Raw genomic sequence first — 16,445 nt, 5'->3', positions numbered from 1 at the left:
CTGATATTTGTTTTCCCTCCCCAACTACCATGCTGAGTTGCAATCAGGATGTGATGACGACAGAGAAGTTGGAGCATCAGCCAGAGCGGGATGGACCAAGCAGACCGAGCGGAGCCTATCCCAAACAGCAAGTGTGCGCAGCTTGCAAATCAGGGAGCTGGTCAAAGTGTCCTGGAATTCTGAAGAGAACCCACAGCCTTGAACTGCTTGCCTTACCAGGTACATCGTCATGGAAAGTTTGCATGTTGTAGTGGCATGGATTTATGCATTTCTATTTCACCTGTTTGCTGAGAAGTGGATACCTAACGTGTGTGGAGGTTTCCCCTTTAAAAGATACCTACTGTAACATGAGAAAAATGTACAGGACGCGTGATATGCAACCACAGACTAGAAGAAAGGCCTTTAGACTCAGTCTTTGATAAATGAGAAGCGCTTCTGTATTTTTTGCTCTTTGTTTATTTCGCTTTTACTCTTGCAAATATCCTCCCAAAGTTAGGGATTTGCTTTGTGTTTTGGTCTAAATGGCCCCAAGGCCGTCTGAATACAATCAATGAGAATCCACCAAGTTGTACATTTGAACTGAAGGCAATGACTGATTGGTAAAAATTATTCCAGCCCTCATCAACTTGGTGGATTCCAACTCTCCTAATTCCATTCCTACTAGTTTGGTGAACTAGGGTTATAGTGAGCAAAAGCTGAGTAGTATGGATGAGCCAGCCTCAAGGCAAACAAGGATACATTTCTTCTCATTTTATACGTTAGAATTAAACTGATGTTGAATTTCTGAGATACTTTAGATGTACGGTTTAACAACTTTTATTCTTGTTATAATTAACTATTTTACATCATTATAGTTTACAGACTGCATTTTATCACTTAGATAGCTTAGTAGTGCTGCAACAATTGTACTTATAGAATTAAGAGCTGTAATGTTTTACGTCATGATGTTGGTAGTATTAAGTTTCATTTACTGTGGAAACGTCTGTAATTCTTGGATCAGGAGGGTTATGTCATTGTATACCAGTCTTTGAAATAATCATTCTTTGCTTGTTTCCTATAAAGCAAAATGGGTCAAGGTACTGTGGAGATTAAATAGCCAATTGGGACACAAACATTCAGCAAGCAACAGTTGCTTTACATTTAATTTGGTTGCACCTTGGTACCATTGGGAAAGAGAGTGACTCATTCTTAAAGTTGGTCTTTAAAAAGCAAAGCTACAAGATAAAAGTGGAACTATTGATCCTGCAGGACCTGAAATATGGGGCCTAAACCAATTTAAAAAATAACCACTTTTAAGAAACAAGCAGTTTGGGGGACAGTTAAGCATGATAGGCTTATCTAGGTAGAGACCCTTAACTTTACTGTGCCTGGCTCCCTCTGAATTCACTGGATTTTAAAATGAAAACAGTAAGCAAACCCTTAGCAGAGGCTTTTCCAATCTTCATAATACTGTAGAGGAGGCTGGCACTGAATTTCTGCCCCATCAGACATCTGTTCTTAAGGCCCAGGCCTGCTGCTCGAGAAAGAAAAAGGGGGGGTCAGCGCAGATGGCCTGGCTCCTCCTAGCACCCTTTGCTCCAGCCTGCTAAAACTGTGTGGTTCTCCCTGCCCAGCCTCAGGGGTCCAGCCCTCTCAATGCTTTTGTTCCTGCTGTTTTGCCTCCTCCTGTTATTTTAGCCCCAGCAGGGTGGGAGGTTAATGGACCTGTTGTTTCCTGTTTCCCCCCTCCCAGGGCTTTGAACTGACAGGGCTGGTACGAGCATGGGGAAAGCTCAGGAAACAGCAGCAGCCCAGCAGCAGCCTCACCTTGGAGACCCTTGTTTCTTTCATCTGCACCAGGCCCAGCTCCCAGCTGCACACGTACAGTCCAATTCAGCGGAAATGTAGGTCATGCATTTGAGTCTCACAGAGAGTTCCTTTGCAGGTTGCAGTCTCAATTACCATTGGATGGTTGTATAAAGACACCATCTTCTTTTCTGATCTCAGGTCAGACCTGGCATTTCGGCCAGAAGAAGGGAAAGCAAATCTTCGATTCCTCCACACACACCCCACTTCTTTCTGGAGCAAGTGATCTCCCCCGGCAGTGAAGTAGACTCTTTTTGCAAGGAAGGAATTTTGTCTTGTGATCCATTCCCTGTATGGCTCAGAGCTAGAATGTAATGCAACGCATTCTTCTCTTCTGCTCCACATTTTTAGTTCCCAGATGTCAGCCATCAACTCACATGTATCAGACGGGACCGATGGGACAAATGCAGAACCCACCCGGGACACAGCGGATGCCACGCAAGTCACTCCTGATTCAGGTGAGTGATCTGGCAACCCTAAGCAGTTTATAGTCTTCTGGATTGCCCAGAAACCTTCTGGATTGCCCAGGCACTACATATTTCTTTCTCTTCATCTTCTCCACAGAATATTCTCTTGTAGAAAAATGTTATTGCTAAAATGTTAGAGCCACTTTGAGGTCATGGTTAAGGCACCAGGCTAGAAACCGGAAGACTGTGAGTTCCAGTCCCACCTTAGGCACAAAGCCAGCTGCGTGACCTTGGGCCAGTCACTTTCTCTCAGCCCTAGAAAGCAGGCAAGGGCAAACCACTTGCAAAATCTTGCCAAGAAAACGGCAGGGACTGGTCCAGGTAGTCGCCAGGAATCCAGACTGACTCAAAGGCACAAAAAGAAATAGAAAAAAAGAGACTCACTGTGGGGGGAGCTTTTCAGTTGGCATAGCTATGCAAGTAGATTTGTGATGCTCTGGATGGAGGGATATCACACAACGCACCCTCCCCAAAAAGGCTCGCCTGGCATCACAATCCTTTTGGCACCAAGTAAAGACCTCTGCATTTCTCTGGACATTTTGACAACCATGCTAGCGTTTTTAAAACTTAAGGCTTTATTTGCTACTTCTGTTACTGGGACTTTTATGTCATATTTATCACCATTATTAGTAACACTCCTGACTTTTATATTATTGTGCTGCTCTCTGGGTTGTTTTTCGTATTGTTAAAATATACATATGCATATAAAAGATAAAGACTCCCTTGAGTTGAATTCATATACCAATAATATGGAAGTGGTTGGCCACTGCCTTTTTCCAGGCTGTTATTTTTTTTTTAGCTTAACTAACAATTCCAGGATTGGTCTCCCATTCAAATATTAACCAGATCCGACCCTGCTTAGCTTTATTTGAGATGGGCTAAGGTTGCTAGGTGCTGCTGTCTGGTGCACGTGTGTTTTAACTGACCTGTATGCCACACAGAGAACTATGTTATCAGGTAGTCTAGAAGCACAATAGACAAATAGGTAGATACTGAGAGATAAATTCATGGACAAAAGATGGCAGTGCTGGTCCTGATGTATTGGATTACAACTCCCATAATCCCCAGTGACCATGGGTGTTCTAAGAGGGACTGGTTTCTCGGGGAACAATTTTGTTGCTGTACAGAACACCAGAGTTGGAATCAGGCTGGCATGACACATTGGTCCACTAAGGCAGTACAGTATTTTCCCCAGAAGTCCTATTGATATGAACATAGCAGTCCCAAGAGCACAGCAGTTCCAATTCCCAGTTCAATCACGTTGTGTCTGTTTGTTGATAAATAGAAGATGGGTACCACTTTTAGGCAACCAACATATTTTACACAGGCTGCCTGTGACATAGAGCTTAGCAAAAGAGTGGGGAAGCTATGGGCCTCTGATGGTGCTAAGCTACAGTTCCCAGCACCCTTGATTATAGGTGAAGGATGCTGGGAATTGCAGTACAGCTACACCTGAAGGATCATATTTTCCCTACCAGTAGCTCAGCATCTTCACAGCAAGACATTGTGAGAGAAGTGTGCGTGTGGAGGCAAAAATCTGTACATTCCCAGTGACTATATTTAGCACTCACAATGAAAAAGTCTTTTTCTGGAAGAGCGAGGGATTTTTTTGATGGTAGCACCATTTCCTCTAGAAGAACACTGTGCCTTTATTGTACAGCTATTTTTAAGTATACATTTCTTAAACTAAGTGGTAGAATGACAGAACCCATTGAGACTAATTTACGGTAAGTTATTTGGGGATTTAAAGTAATTATTTGTCACTTTCTACTTTCTACAGATTTCTACTAGGAAATTGTTCTCTATAAAGAAACCTGGAATCATAATTAAGATGAATTAAAATGTTTATTAAATGCCCCTTAAATCACTTTGATGTTTTCATTTATTATGTTTGTTAAAGCAACTTTTATTATGACATGTATGTGATAATTTACATTATTTATTATAAATGGTTTGGGGATGCTTTTGATAGGCACAGTTTTCCTAAATAAATGGTGTACAGCAGGAAAATATTCTCAAGGAGAGTTGCTGGATAGAGAGTGGGATTAAAGGAACTCCCACAATACCACTCTTTGTATTTCCCAGTCTCACAAAAGAAGAACAAGGAGCTAAAATCACTGCCCTGTAGCAACTAAAGAGGACAGAACACCTTATAGGATCTTGCCAATTTCACATCTGCTCTCTTACCCAGGGCTACTGAGGAGGAGATACAATGCTGTCAAGCCAGTGTTCCCTTACTCAGCCCTGCTAGGGCAGCTGAAACTCAGGAACCAGGAGGAGGAGTAAGGCAAGGCAATACTGAAAGAGCCCTCCCCCAGGCCTCACAAGATCCAGCATTTCCAGCTGAAAAGCAGCTTCAGAGAGTTTCCTCATGCATTGCAGTTGAGTTGGAAGTGTATCCGCTCAGCTGCCAAAGAGGGACAATGAGTTGGGAGCAAAATTCCCTTGTGTGGAAATGCTTCAGGATGAGTTGTACTTTTCAAATTAGATGGTAGGGTGGTCAAGTTGGCTGGGATGTCAAATGGAGATGAACATCTGTCTCTGAAGGTGAAAATCTAAGTTGTACCTTCCTCTCATTGAATAACAAAACAAATCATCCAGCTGTGTATCTTGGTCCACTGTCCCCCATAAGCCAGTTGGGCTGTCCCTCACACAAAAGATTTGCACGTGGCTGGCATTAGTTGGCTTTGCTTCAGAGGGCATGACTTCCTGACAGGCTTTGTTCCTGGTATCTCTCACTTGGGAAAGGAAGCACTGCTGCATAAAGATATGATCCATGCTGGGTCTCAGGGCAGAGGCATGTGGTACCTGGACAAACAAGGACTTCCAAATGCCCATTTGCAAAGTCAGAAACAGCAGGCCTGAGAGACATTGTGTCATCTTTTTCTTCTGGCTTATTTCCATTGTCAGAGCCCAGTCTGAAGGAAATACAGGTGAAATTCACCTAAAAAACAGGGTGATATGGAGGGACTGAAAACTGACAAGCAAATGTCAGGTTTCCACCCCATTATTAGAGGTTCATATTGGCCTCGGAATTCACCAGTCTTCTCTTGCAACAAGCTGCTGTTCTTGGAGACATCCAGTGCTTCTCTGCTAAAATGGGAGGAATCAATATAGAATATCAGACGCAGGAGGTCTGTGGGAAAAAAAGGTGATGAGGCAGAGATAGTTATGGACAAAAAACTGTAAGCATTCATTTGGTAAGCATTCAGTTAGTGTGACGTGGTTTTCAAGTGAAAAACAGCTGCAAAATATCTGGAAGAGGAGCCACAGTATAATCAAAGCCTAATTCCTGTCTCTTTTTCTCTTTCACGGGAGGCGAGTTGAATCAGAACAGTTTAAACCTTTGCCCTGTCATGTTGCTAGTCCACTCCTCTTTTTTCTTATTGTCTTTCAAAATTATTATTAATTGCATGACTAAGCCTCAGTTTTGCTTTGGCCTGCTTTAGCTGCAATAAACTGAACTCATTCCCTCTATCACTTTTTATTTATTTCAGAGTCCCTTACTTTCTGTAGAATTAAAAACCAAGAGGATTGCATTCACTGACTAAACTATGCTAGAAGAACATAGTAGTCCTACTAAGGGTTAGCAACAGCTTGAGATATATCTCAGCATTGTTGTGCATGAGATAGTAGGGTTGTGTCAGTCCCTAGAGGTAGGTCAGGTCAAAAAACACACTCCATAAGGACTACTGGAACTCTACCTTATTGTTGCAAGGTATCATAACAGGACCTTGACAGCCTGACAGAGCTGCTCTCTTCCTCCTGTTATACAAAGACAATCAGGGCAGGGCAATCTTGAGTTTCTTTCTCACTCCGTCTTCTGTTTCAGAGCTGAGCTAATGTTCATGTAACCGCCCTTGCGTTCCTTCTTCAAGGTTATGTCCATATGCTTCTATAGGTTGTGTGAGACACAACCCCTCGTGTTAATGCTTTGGAGAAAATGGATATTCTTTCTACTGAGAGCTTGAGTCCTGTCCTCACTTGCACCTTAGCATGATGCAGCAACACCAGTTCTCTGTCTTGTTTTCATCATATTCCTTTCATCTCATTCCCAGCCCATAAATGAGACTGGCTTCAGTCATCATTAGTGGTAAAAGTAGTATTTTCCCCCTTAAGCTGATGCATTATACATTGTCAAGGTGTCTAAAACCCATAATGCCTTGACTATGAATTCAGGTGGCCAGTAGTGGGTGTGATCAGAGAAGTATTGTGCATACCCCTTCCCCTCTGGGAATTACCCAACCTCTACCTCAGCCATTTCTCTCCCATTCTTTGGCCTGGCCATTTGCATTTCATTTCCTGAGCTCTTTTCATGACTGTCACCTCTCCCTTTCTCTGTTTTTGATTCTACTCCTCTTCAGGCTTCCATCAAGGAAGAAAGAACAGATCTCCATCTTTTCATTTGGGGAAGAAGAGGGCATGAGTTTGTGTTTATTTGCCAGCTTCCTTGTATTGGTCAGCTTCAGTCACTGAGTGGTGGCCCAGAGGCTAGTCAATTTAAGTTCTCCTGCTCTGCAGGACCTCTTCATGGCAGGTTGGCCTCCCACCGCTGCCTTGGTATCTTTCCATATGTTTCTTTATTTCGTATTATTTTTATTTGAGAGATGCCAAAATGAGCAGGAGGAAGAGACAAACCAACTGCCCAGAGTTGCTGGGAGTTGGGTGGCACGGAAATTTAATTTATTATTATTGGTCACATAGTCAGCCAGATGTTTAGACTGGATTTGGCATTTTTATCCACCTATCAAATCCTTCCCAAGGACCTGAGATATGTTGTTGTTTGATGGTGTTAAAGGTATTGTCGCAGGATGTAAGCTGTTCCAAGTAAAGCTGCCTTTTGCAATTGACTGATGGTGATTTTGTCAATGCTGATAGTCTACAAGTGGTACTCCAGATGTTTTGGGATTGCACCCAAAGCGCCTGTTACTATCGGTACTATCTTTGCTTTCTTTTGCCACAGTTGTTCTGCTTCTATTTGCAGGTCTTTGTATTTTGTGATTTTTTCCAGTTCTTTCTCTTCTATTCTGCTGTCTCCAGGTATTGCAATGTACAGTATCCAGACTTTTTTGTCTTTCTTATCAACAATTGTCTGGGGTGTTGTGTGGCAGGTGCTTGTCTGTTTGAATTCTAAAGTCCCAGAGCACTTTAGATTCTTCGTTTTCTATTACTTTGTCTGTTTTGTGGTCCCACCAGTTCTTGCTTGCAGGCAAATGGTATTTCTTGCAGATATTCCAATGCACCATTGTTGCTACTTTGTCAGTCTGTGCGATCTTCTTGCAGCAGCTAACTAGGTGGTCTGCTGTTTCTTCATTGGCCTAGATTCCTTTCCTTTCCTTTCCTTTCCTTTCCTTTCCTTTCCTTTCCTTTCCTTTCCTTTCCTTTCCTTTCCTTTCCTTCCCTTCCCTTCCCTTCCCTTCCCTTCCCTTCCCTTCCCTTCCCTTCCCTTCCCTTCCCTTCCCTATATTATATTATATTATATTATATTATATTATATAATATTATATTATATTATATTATATTAATTTTCCAGTGGTGAGTGATGCCACCTCAGGCTTCTGTGGGTGGGGGAGAATTAGGGAAAATCATTTTATATGGAAATAATATAAGTGGTAAGGTTCAAAGTCATGTCTCTAATGTTTCCAAGATTAAATTGCAAAACTGCAATGTGTTTCCAGAGCACTTTGTATGATCGCTTGTGGTATCTTATAATAAAAAGCCACCTAAATAATGCTGAGACCTAGTCACATGGTCTAACATACACAGTAAATGTTCTTCTCCCACACTCTTCCCTAAATGGTCCTTCCTCTCTTAAATTATGTATCTTCCAGAGCTTTGAAATCAAGTATAGTGTATATGCAGTATAATTCTGTACACATCTTCAGAACTAAGTCCCACTTAATTCAAAGGGATTTACTTCTTGGTAAGTGTATATACAAGACTGCAGCATGTAGGTATTATTGAACTCTGCCTCTGCTCAAATAAAGTCACACTCACACATGCGTTTAGAAGGAGAGACCAGTAGCTGTTCCTGCTTTCAGTTGTCAGAGCAGCAAGAAGCAGTAGAAAATATCCCTTTCTCTGGAAAACAGATTTACAGGCTTAAGGAGTGGAACTTTGGAACATCTTGCCCACGGAGGTGAGACAGGCCCCCTCGCTCCTGGCCTTTCGGAGGGACTTGAAGACCTGGCTCTGCCATCTGGGCTGGGGTAGGGAGGGAGGTCATCAGATATGGGGTTGGCTAGCTCCCTAGAGGCCTGGTGTTGCTTCCATCGGCCTCCTGGATTTTTCCTTTTCCTTTTATTCCTTGTAAATGTGTCCTCTTATAAATTTTAACTGTATATTTATTTATTGTTTTAATATGTTGTAAGCTGCCCAGAGTCCCCCACTGGGGGGAGATGGGCAGGGACAAGATAAACAAACAAACAAACAAACTCCAATGAAGATTTGGTCCTTCTGCTTTTCACCCAACTAGTGAGAATGGTATGGACTAAGAGCAGAAAAGGAGTACATCAGGAGTGTGAGCTAATAAGCAGGACCCTAAATAGATACCTTGGTTTTATTAGGCTATTGTAATGTCTGTAATTGGCTGTGATAGTCAATTATTTATAGAGATCTGTACATATTGATCCAAGCTTGGGTACAGAGGTTTCTACTTTGGATCTACAGCAGTGTTTCCAAGTTCTGTTCTCCAGCCACTATTTATATTACTGTTTTATGAATGCCTGTATAGGAAGTCAATGAGTAAATTTGTTTGGGAATGAGGGGGCCCACCTGGCCTTTCAGTGATGCGCCAAGGATTGCCCTCCAAAATTTGATTTAATCTAAATTTAAATTAAGTATAGTTGAAATGACTAGTCCCTGTGTGTTTGAGGACTTCCCTCTTCTATTTCATTAGTAACTTTTGAATGGATTCTAGGAGCTGTGGCTCAGCTTTTCATCACTGGTGAAAGAATACTCTTCCAACCAATTGTCTTCCAGATGTGTTGAACCACAACTCCCATAATTGCTGATTTAAACTTATGGGAGTTGTAATTCTAAGCACCCATGGTGGATAAAAAATAATTATCATGGCACCTCAACCAGCAGGTGACATTAATTAAGACAATTAACTTTTGCTTAAAAATATGAATGGCCACTTTGATCAGAGTGGTGGAAATAGAGATTGGAACCAGCACTTGGAAGAAAATAGTATTTTTTTTCCCATCCCCCAAGTCATTTGAAAGTTACTCTTAAGCACAGAAGGGAAATTGCTGCTTGAGCTATTATTCTGCCATGAGCTAAATAATAAACAAATTGATCAGATGCCAGTCTTACACCTCTACCCTTCTCTTTAATTTTGTTACAGAGCTTCCTCCTTCAATTGCCACCAGTAGAGCCTGCTTGCCTTTCCAGCAGGGGAAGATTCCTCTCCACCCCGTCTCCTATAGCAATGGCTGTGGGGTTCCCCCTCAGGCTTCTGTGAAGCAGCAGCAGCCCCAGGCCTCAAAGAAGCAGCGGATCAGCTCCACTTCCTCTGTTTGTACCAGCAGCAGTAAGAAGAGCTGCAAGTCAACAGCTTCTCAGATTCAGGAGGTGGCCGGGGATGGTGAGTTCACAGAGGGAGGACCTGGTAGGGAGGCTGCTGAAGAATGAGCACTGAGGGGTAATGAGGAAGAAACAGCTGCCGTTGGTTTCTGGGTCAAGACTTAGAAGCAAAAATGGGAAGTCTATCCCATAGGAAGACTCTGAAAAGAGATGAGAGAGCAGGACAAAACAACTGGTGGACTTCAGGAGCTTCTCATTTGGCCCCTGATAACTTTTCCAAGGGCAAGTGGATACTCCAGCAGAGGACTGAGGTGCATCTGGGAGGGAGGCCAGCAGCTTCAAAGTGGCAGGTGTGACTGAGCAATCAAAGCTCCGCCCTTTTTAATGTGTGTTTTACACATCACATTCATGTAAAACAGGGCAAGGTTTTGATCACCCTGTCAGAGTCTGCACACTCATTCCCAAAGTTCAGTAAATCCTGTGGACTCTAATTAGTTCCATTACAGATTTCTTTATTGAGAGAAAATGCACAGCATCTATAAGTTGTTGAGTCTAAGCCTTGCTAAGCAAAAACCCTTCCTTTTAACCCCTTTTCACCCCCCTTCTACTTTCTTTTCCCGCTTGAAATTCCTTTCTCATGGTTGCTTGACCTTGTTGGCGCCTCTGCAGAGATAATGGTAGCACCTGGCTTTGCTTCCTCCCCCCTTTCTCCTGACTTTGATGGCAGGAACCAGCAAGCAGGCCTCCAATTAACAATTATAACATTTAACCCTGTCAACTATGCATCACTAGTCTACATTCAATTAAGCTTTGATTTCTAGCTTGCGCAGATCCTGACAACCCAGTCACACACACCCCACCCCAAAAGGACCTTTAAATCTGTCTTCTTCCACATAGATAGATGCATGGCTTTATATGGAGCCCTCTCCTAATTAGGAAGGACGGTTTGTCACCCAAAATGTATCACAGAGGACAGCCCTGCCATTAGACAAAGTGAGGCAGCTGCCTCAGATGGCAAAGAACAGGTAGACCTGTATGGGCTGCCTGAACTCACTTTGCACTCTCTGAAAGCTCAGGTGCAGGAGAAGGCATTAAACCCTGGTACCATCTTGAAATCAGATTCAACAGCAGCTTGACCTCTCCATGGCAGCTAGTCATGGTGGCTACATGTTATTCCCAGTAAGAACACGGAAAGCCTTTCAGTACCAATTCCTGGGAAACAGCTGGAGGATGAGAGAAAGATGATTCCTTTCTAAGCTGCCTGGGGGATTCATGGAGGCCCTTGGTAAGCCATCATGAGAACAGAAGGCTGGCCCAGGCAGACAACTGGTTTGAGCCTGCAGGCCTCATCCTTCTGTACTTCTGCCTGGCAATTGGCCATGGAGGAGTGGGGTGGGAGTCTTGGCTCATGGTGTGAAATATTTTGGACCAGCCTTGCCATGTCAGTATTCTCCATCCTTGGGTGCACTATGTAAAATCTGAAATGTGCATTTTATAATCATTTGGTTAGTGGCCAGTATGAGGAACAATTAACCGCGGGGCATAAAACAGGAAAAGGAAAGCTTAACAAGGAGGTTTGGCTCCATTCTGCCCACTGTTTCATAACAGCACTAACAGGCAAGGAGCCCTTTAAAGTCCCCCTGCCTTGGATTAAGGCTACCTGATCTAGGCTGCAAACATCTGGATGATCACCTGATGACAGCAACAAGAGTTAGGGTTTTTTGTATCTCTTTGCTGTTTTCTATGTTTGTGGGATTTTTGCAGCCTAGATCTCCAGAATGACTAGCAAATCTGGCTTCTTTTATTGAGGGTAGGAAAAAAAGCTCTTAAATCATTATTCAGCTGACAGTGAGAAGGGGTAGGGCTGCCAGCACAGAGGAGCATTTAAGGATGCAGTTGTTCCACTTGTGGGCTTAAATAGTACCATTCCAACTGGATTGTGCCATGTGAACTGCCCTGAATATGTAGAGTGGCTCTTACCTATCCTCCCCTTTATGTCTGATGAACTTAAATGCAGAAGACCAGACATTCCTAATGGTTTTTGGCTGGAGATGCAAAAATAGAGACAGGCATAAATTAAAAAGAGGATTCAGAACATGTCCCTTAGCTGTAATATGGGGAGGCTTTCTCATGGGGGCTCATTAGAAAGAAGAAATGTGCAGGCAGGCAAATCAGAACCTTGATTTCACAGTTCTTTCCTCATCCCATATGTTTGAAATGGGTCTCCCCTTTTTCATTCATTTTTATTACACACACACACCCACACCCACACACACAGACTATTAAATCTGGGCTGCAGACATCCGGGGAACAGCAAAGAGACACTGAATGCTCTAATTCTTTGCTCCCATCTCATGATTGTCTGGATTTTTGTAGCCTAGCGCTGGTAGTCCTAACAAAACTGGCCTAGGAATGAGGTTTAGATTTCATGACATCAGAGGTGCCAACCAGTTCAGTCACTGATGGCTTCAACTGAGCATGCAAAGCAAGTAACTTCAGATGTTGACTTTGCCAAGAAAGGTACGCTTGAATTGAATTATAAGGTATAAGGACGTTGCCAAATTTGCCCCACTGCTGTGAAACTGTGACCTCTGTCTTCTCCTCCTTCTATTCCTTTCTACAGAGCTGTGTGCTACTATCCTCTTAACCAAAATCATCCTTCTTTGGTCATTTTTCTGATATCCTGCCTCTTCTTTCTGGGCCCTACTCTTTCTGCTCCCCTCTGTCTGCCTGTAGCCCAAGGCTTCTGGGGCTGAATTCTGACCTCTCTAGCTGCTGCTGCTGCAGTCTTGGAGGACCAGCCCTGGAATTCTGCTACCAGACTGGTGACTGTCTGGAACTTGCCTTAGAAGTATATGAACTGTGCTATCATTGATTAACCCGGCTACCATGGAGGCTTCCTACTAACTGCTTTTCTTCTGGGATCATCATGGCAGGTGAGCAAAGTTTGACATTGATTTCAAGCCAGAGTTCTATATATTCTTGTCCCTGTGGACTCAGAATATTGCCATATCTCGGAATAGAAGGAAGAAATACCATGCACAGTGGCCAGATTGATTCTAATTCTGTTATACTTCCTGGGCAGGGGTTTATAGCCCGAGGCCCAGTTCTGAAACATTTTTGAGATGGGAAGCTTGAAAGGTCTGGTGTAAGCCCTAAAATAGGCATATTACAGTTTAAAAACACAGGCAACCCACATAACTCAACACAGAGCCAGAACTGATTTTGCCCATCCAGTAAGAACATCTTGGGAGGTGAAATTCCACAATCTGGAGAGTGCCACATCAGAGAAGACTGGCCTGGAAGGTCAGTAATATGAAACAATTCTTTGTTTCCAAAGAATTTCAATCAGAGGTCAGCTTTTGCAAAATCCAGTAGGAGAGAGATGGAAATCCTCTGTTCCGGCAAGTCACTCCTATCTAGATGGCTGATTCTATGGGATGCTGGGAGACATGATTCAACATCTGGAGATCCCAGTTCTCCAGACCTCTTCTATGCCCGGCATTACTGTTTACCCTATATAATTTATTTAAGGGAAATCCAAGTGGGTCTACCTTCAGGCTGTTTTTACCTTTCTTCTAATCAGTTTCTTTGCAGAAAATGTAATAAAACATGTTTCTCTGCCAAGTTCCAGCCTAAGTTCCATCCTAACCTATTTTGCTGGATAGTAAGGGAATGACATTTCCCAAGAGCTGAGCTGCACGATCATATTAAGCTTATTGCAAAAATGTAGCTTTTTTTGTAGATTAAGAATCACAAGCAATACTTCATAATGTGCCTGTTTATATGTGGAGGCTCTTGAGCCAAACAGCAAACATGGTAAAATTGGCCTGGACTTTATGTAGTTATGAAATTCATAATTATATAATTGACACGGGCAATTAGCATACCCTTATAAATCAGGGGGGAAAAATCTTTGTTCACATGTAAAAGAATTTTTTAATGTAACTCATTTTTTTTTAATAAAGTTTTTTATTCTTTACAACAAACACAAAACATACGTAAACAAACAAGAACATACAAAGGCATAAAAAAAAAATCTTCCATTTTATACCGTGTGTCAACCAGTTACCAAATCATTGGTGCCCCTTTCATAGTCTTCACTCATTTATATAATGTAACTCATTTTTAAATGAGGTCCAGATTATATCTGTCTGAGGTGGGCGTGTAAAATGTCACATATACTTTGATATTGCCAAATACTAGAAAATGTGAATGAAATTATGAGATGCATCCAGCTTTATGGTCTGTTTGGATATGTAGAGAATCAGTGATTTTGATCAGGAAATTGTCATTAATTAGCTAATAGTCATTAATATTGCAGGTAATCATTAATGGGAGGAAAAAGATATGTCAATAAGAGAATGGATTATTAATATCTGAAAACTAGTTTTCATGTTGCAATTCACAGACATTTTGGAATTTGATAAGGGAGAGAGGGAACAATGATTTTATTTTAAAATGCTATATTTTTCTTATAGTTTGGACTATTACAATAAAGAACAAGATAAAACCCATCATTTGTTTTGAACGTTGTTCTGTATTAAGTTATGACATACAGATTGTCAACTGATGACATCATCATCATACAAGAGGATAAAAGAGAACCTTATTTTCTGACATGCGAACATACAGATTTTCATTTGCACGACAGTATCGATGCAAGGCCCCACCCTTTGAAGTGGTCCAGCAGAAGAACAGTTTGCGCACGTGATGCACTGATGAACTAGAAAAGATTTCTGAGCAACAGGAGGAGGGGGTAATAGCAATGTGGAAATCTACGGGTAATTGGACTGTGATCTTCTCAGATTTCCCTTGTACTCCTAATCTCTTTTTCTCTCCTTTTCCTCCAGACTGTTGTGCCCTGTGTGCCCTGGCCTGCCTCTTTTGTGAGTTCATGACCTTCTGCTCCCTCCTCCTGGAATGTGGGGCCTGTGGGGGCTGCCTAGAAGCTTGCTGCAGCGGGGAAGGAGGGGAGCCACTATCAGAAAGCTGCTGTGGCGAGGCAGGTGGTGGGAACTGCCCCTGTGGGTTAGGCTGCGGGATGCTGCAAGATTGCTGTGGTTCCTCTGACTGTCTTGAGATCTGCCTGGAATGCTGTTCTATCTGTTTCCCAGCCTAAGTGCCACGTGCCCATCTAACTTATACAGTGGCCGGCTAGAAAGGTGCCTATATGTCCTTCCAAGAATCCCTTCCCTGGCTTCAGAGTAAAAAAGGTGGATGCTTTGAACTTCTTTTGCTATGGCCTCATATACTGTGAGGCCATTGGAGTTCCTCCCCCTTTTTGAAAACATCGCGCTACATTGGGCATCCACTAGATGGCAGCAAAGAGGCATAGACATCTCTAACAAGTGCCATCTAGCGGTGGTCTGGATTTTTGTATCTCAGGAATGGTATCGTAACTGCTGAAGTGCCTCCCTGATTGCCCACACACATCAGAAACAGTTGGATGCTATTGTTCAGACAAATGAAGCACATTTAAAACAGTTTCATTCTGCCATACCCAGGCCATCATCGAAAGGATACTTTTATGCTGTGGATGTGTTAAAATTCTCCTTGAATCCTGAAATATTGTCAAATTGAGGTGTTATTTTTTCTTTTTTTATGTGTGGGGGGGCTATTGGTGTTGTCTTTTCCATGATGGTTTGAGAGATGTCCCCGTAAGATGAAGCAACAGATGGGATTTCTCCCTCCTCTTCTCCCCCTCCTTCTTTTAAAATGTGATTAAAGAACTGCTCCATTGGTTTTGCAATGATTTCATTGGATGGACTGAAGATGGAAGATTCTGCTGCTATTACTGCAGAGGTCTCAGAGCCAAGGAAATTCCTCTAATGTGACGGGACGGTGTGTGCCTTCATTTCAAGCACATATTCTCCAACTCAGTGCCTCCAGATGTGTTGAACTACAACTTCCAGGATCAACTAGAGAGCCTGACATTTGGGAAGGCTGAGTTATACACACTCCAATTGCTATTCCCATAGCTCCACTTGTGTGTTTTTCTATGTGCCTGAGAATATATTACTATTTTGATCAGAATGATTGTAAAATAAATTAAATTAAAGGAATGAAATAGAGAATCCAGCTTTTACTGTTTAAATTTTGGGTTTCCATTTTCTCTTACCTTCTACAGCATATCTGTGGCTTGCTCTTAACTTCCTCGGCTATCATCATACCTATGGATATTCCTTATATACACTCCTCATCTTTATGCAAACGGTTTGATCTTATAATTAGGCAGGTTCAGGGTGGAAACTGCCTCCCTTAGGCAACTGATTTGTAGAAGGATGGAACACAACCAGTAGTTATTCTATTTTTTGTGAGTGTTTTTTTCCCTGGGATTTTCTGAATCAGGCGCTTAGCTTTGAATATCAGATCCTGCAAGTTGTGAGGGGTGACTGAAATTTATTGAATTGCTGCAGGCAGTAAAATATTTTGAGCTGGACAAGATCAAGCTTTTAAGAATGAATTTCCAGTTCTTTCTTTGAAACCAAGCTGTAATAACAGTCTGATTAAGGAGCTTTGGGGAATATGATGCTTATACCATATAAATCAGTCTTGGCTTTTTATTTGCTTTCTGATTCTACTTAATATTCCATTTCTTCCTTA

At 42.3% G+C, this 16,445-nt stretch overlaps 1 protein-coding gene across 2 annotated transcripts; it reads left to right on the top strand.

Annotated features, from left to right (window-relative positions):
- The first annotated feature begins 83 nt into the window (after nucleotides 1-83).
- On the top strand, nucleotides 84-16,068 carry LOC103060929 (myoD family inhibitor domain-containing protein-like). Of its 2 annotated transcripts, XM_088137816.1 has the most exons (5): nucleotides 84-219; nucleotides 1,733-1,883; nucleotides 2,197-2,303; nucleotides 9,661-9,900; nucleotides 14,693-16,068. In XM_088137816.1, exons 2-5 carry the CDS (start codon nucleotides 1,762-1,764, stop codon nucleotides 14,959-14,961), a joined length of 738 nt encoding a protein of 245 aa, XP_087993942.1. In that variant the 5' UTR covers nucleotides 84-219; nucleotides 1,733-1,761; the 3' UTR covers nucleotides 14,962-16,068. The 2 variants fall into 2 exon arrangements, with proteins under 2 accessions (XP_087993942.1, XP_007422271.1); XM_007422209.4 differs by lacking the exon at nucleotides 1,733-1,883.
- The last annotated feature ends 377 nt before the right edge of the window (nucleotides 16,069-16,445 follow it).

Source organism: Python bivittatus, unplaced genomic scaffold, assembly GCF_059951505.1.
Source record: "Python bivittatus isolate LINGU-HERP-01145 unplaced genomic scaffold, Pbiv_v1 ctg000220_np1212, whole genome shotgun sequence".
Taxonomy (NCBI): Eukaryota; Metazoa; Chordata; class Lepidosauria; order Squamata; family Pythonidae; genus Python; species Python bivittatus.
The sequence above is the reverse complement of the archived record's forward strand: the minus strand, read 5'-3'. Positions and strand labels throughout refer to the sequence as shown.

Excerpts from the sequence above, each read along its gene's own strand:
- LOC103060929 (XM_088137816.1), top strand. The coding sequence starts at position 1,762 with ATGGGGAAAGCTCAGGAAACAGCAGCAGCCCAGCAGCAGCCTCACCTT. Across the intron at positions 1,884-2,196 it reads CAGTCCAATTCAGCGGAAAT|TTCCCAGATGTCAGCCATCA; the intron begins GTAGGTCATGCA and ends CCACATTTTTAG. Across the intron at positions 2,304-9,660 it reads GCAAGTCACTCCTGATTCAG|AGCTTCCTCCTTCAATTGCC; the intron begins GTGAGTGATCTG and ends ATTTTGTTACAG.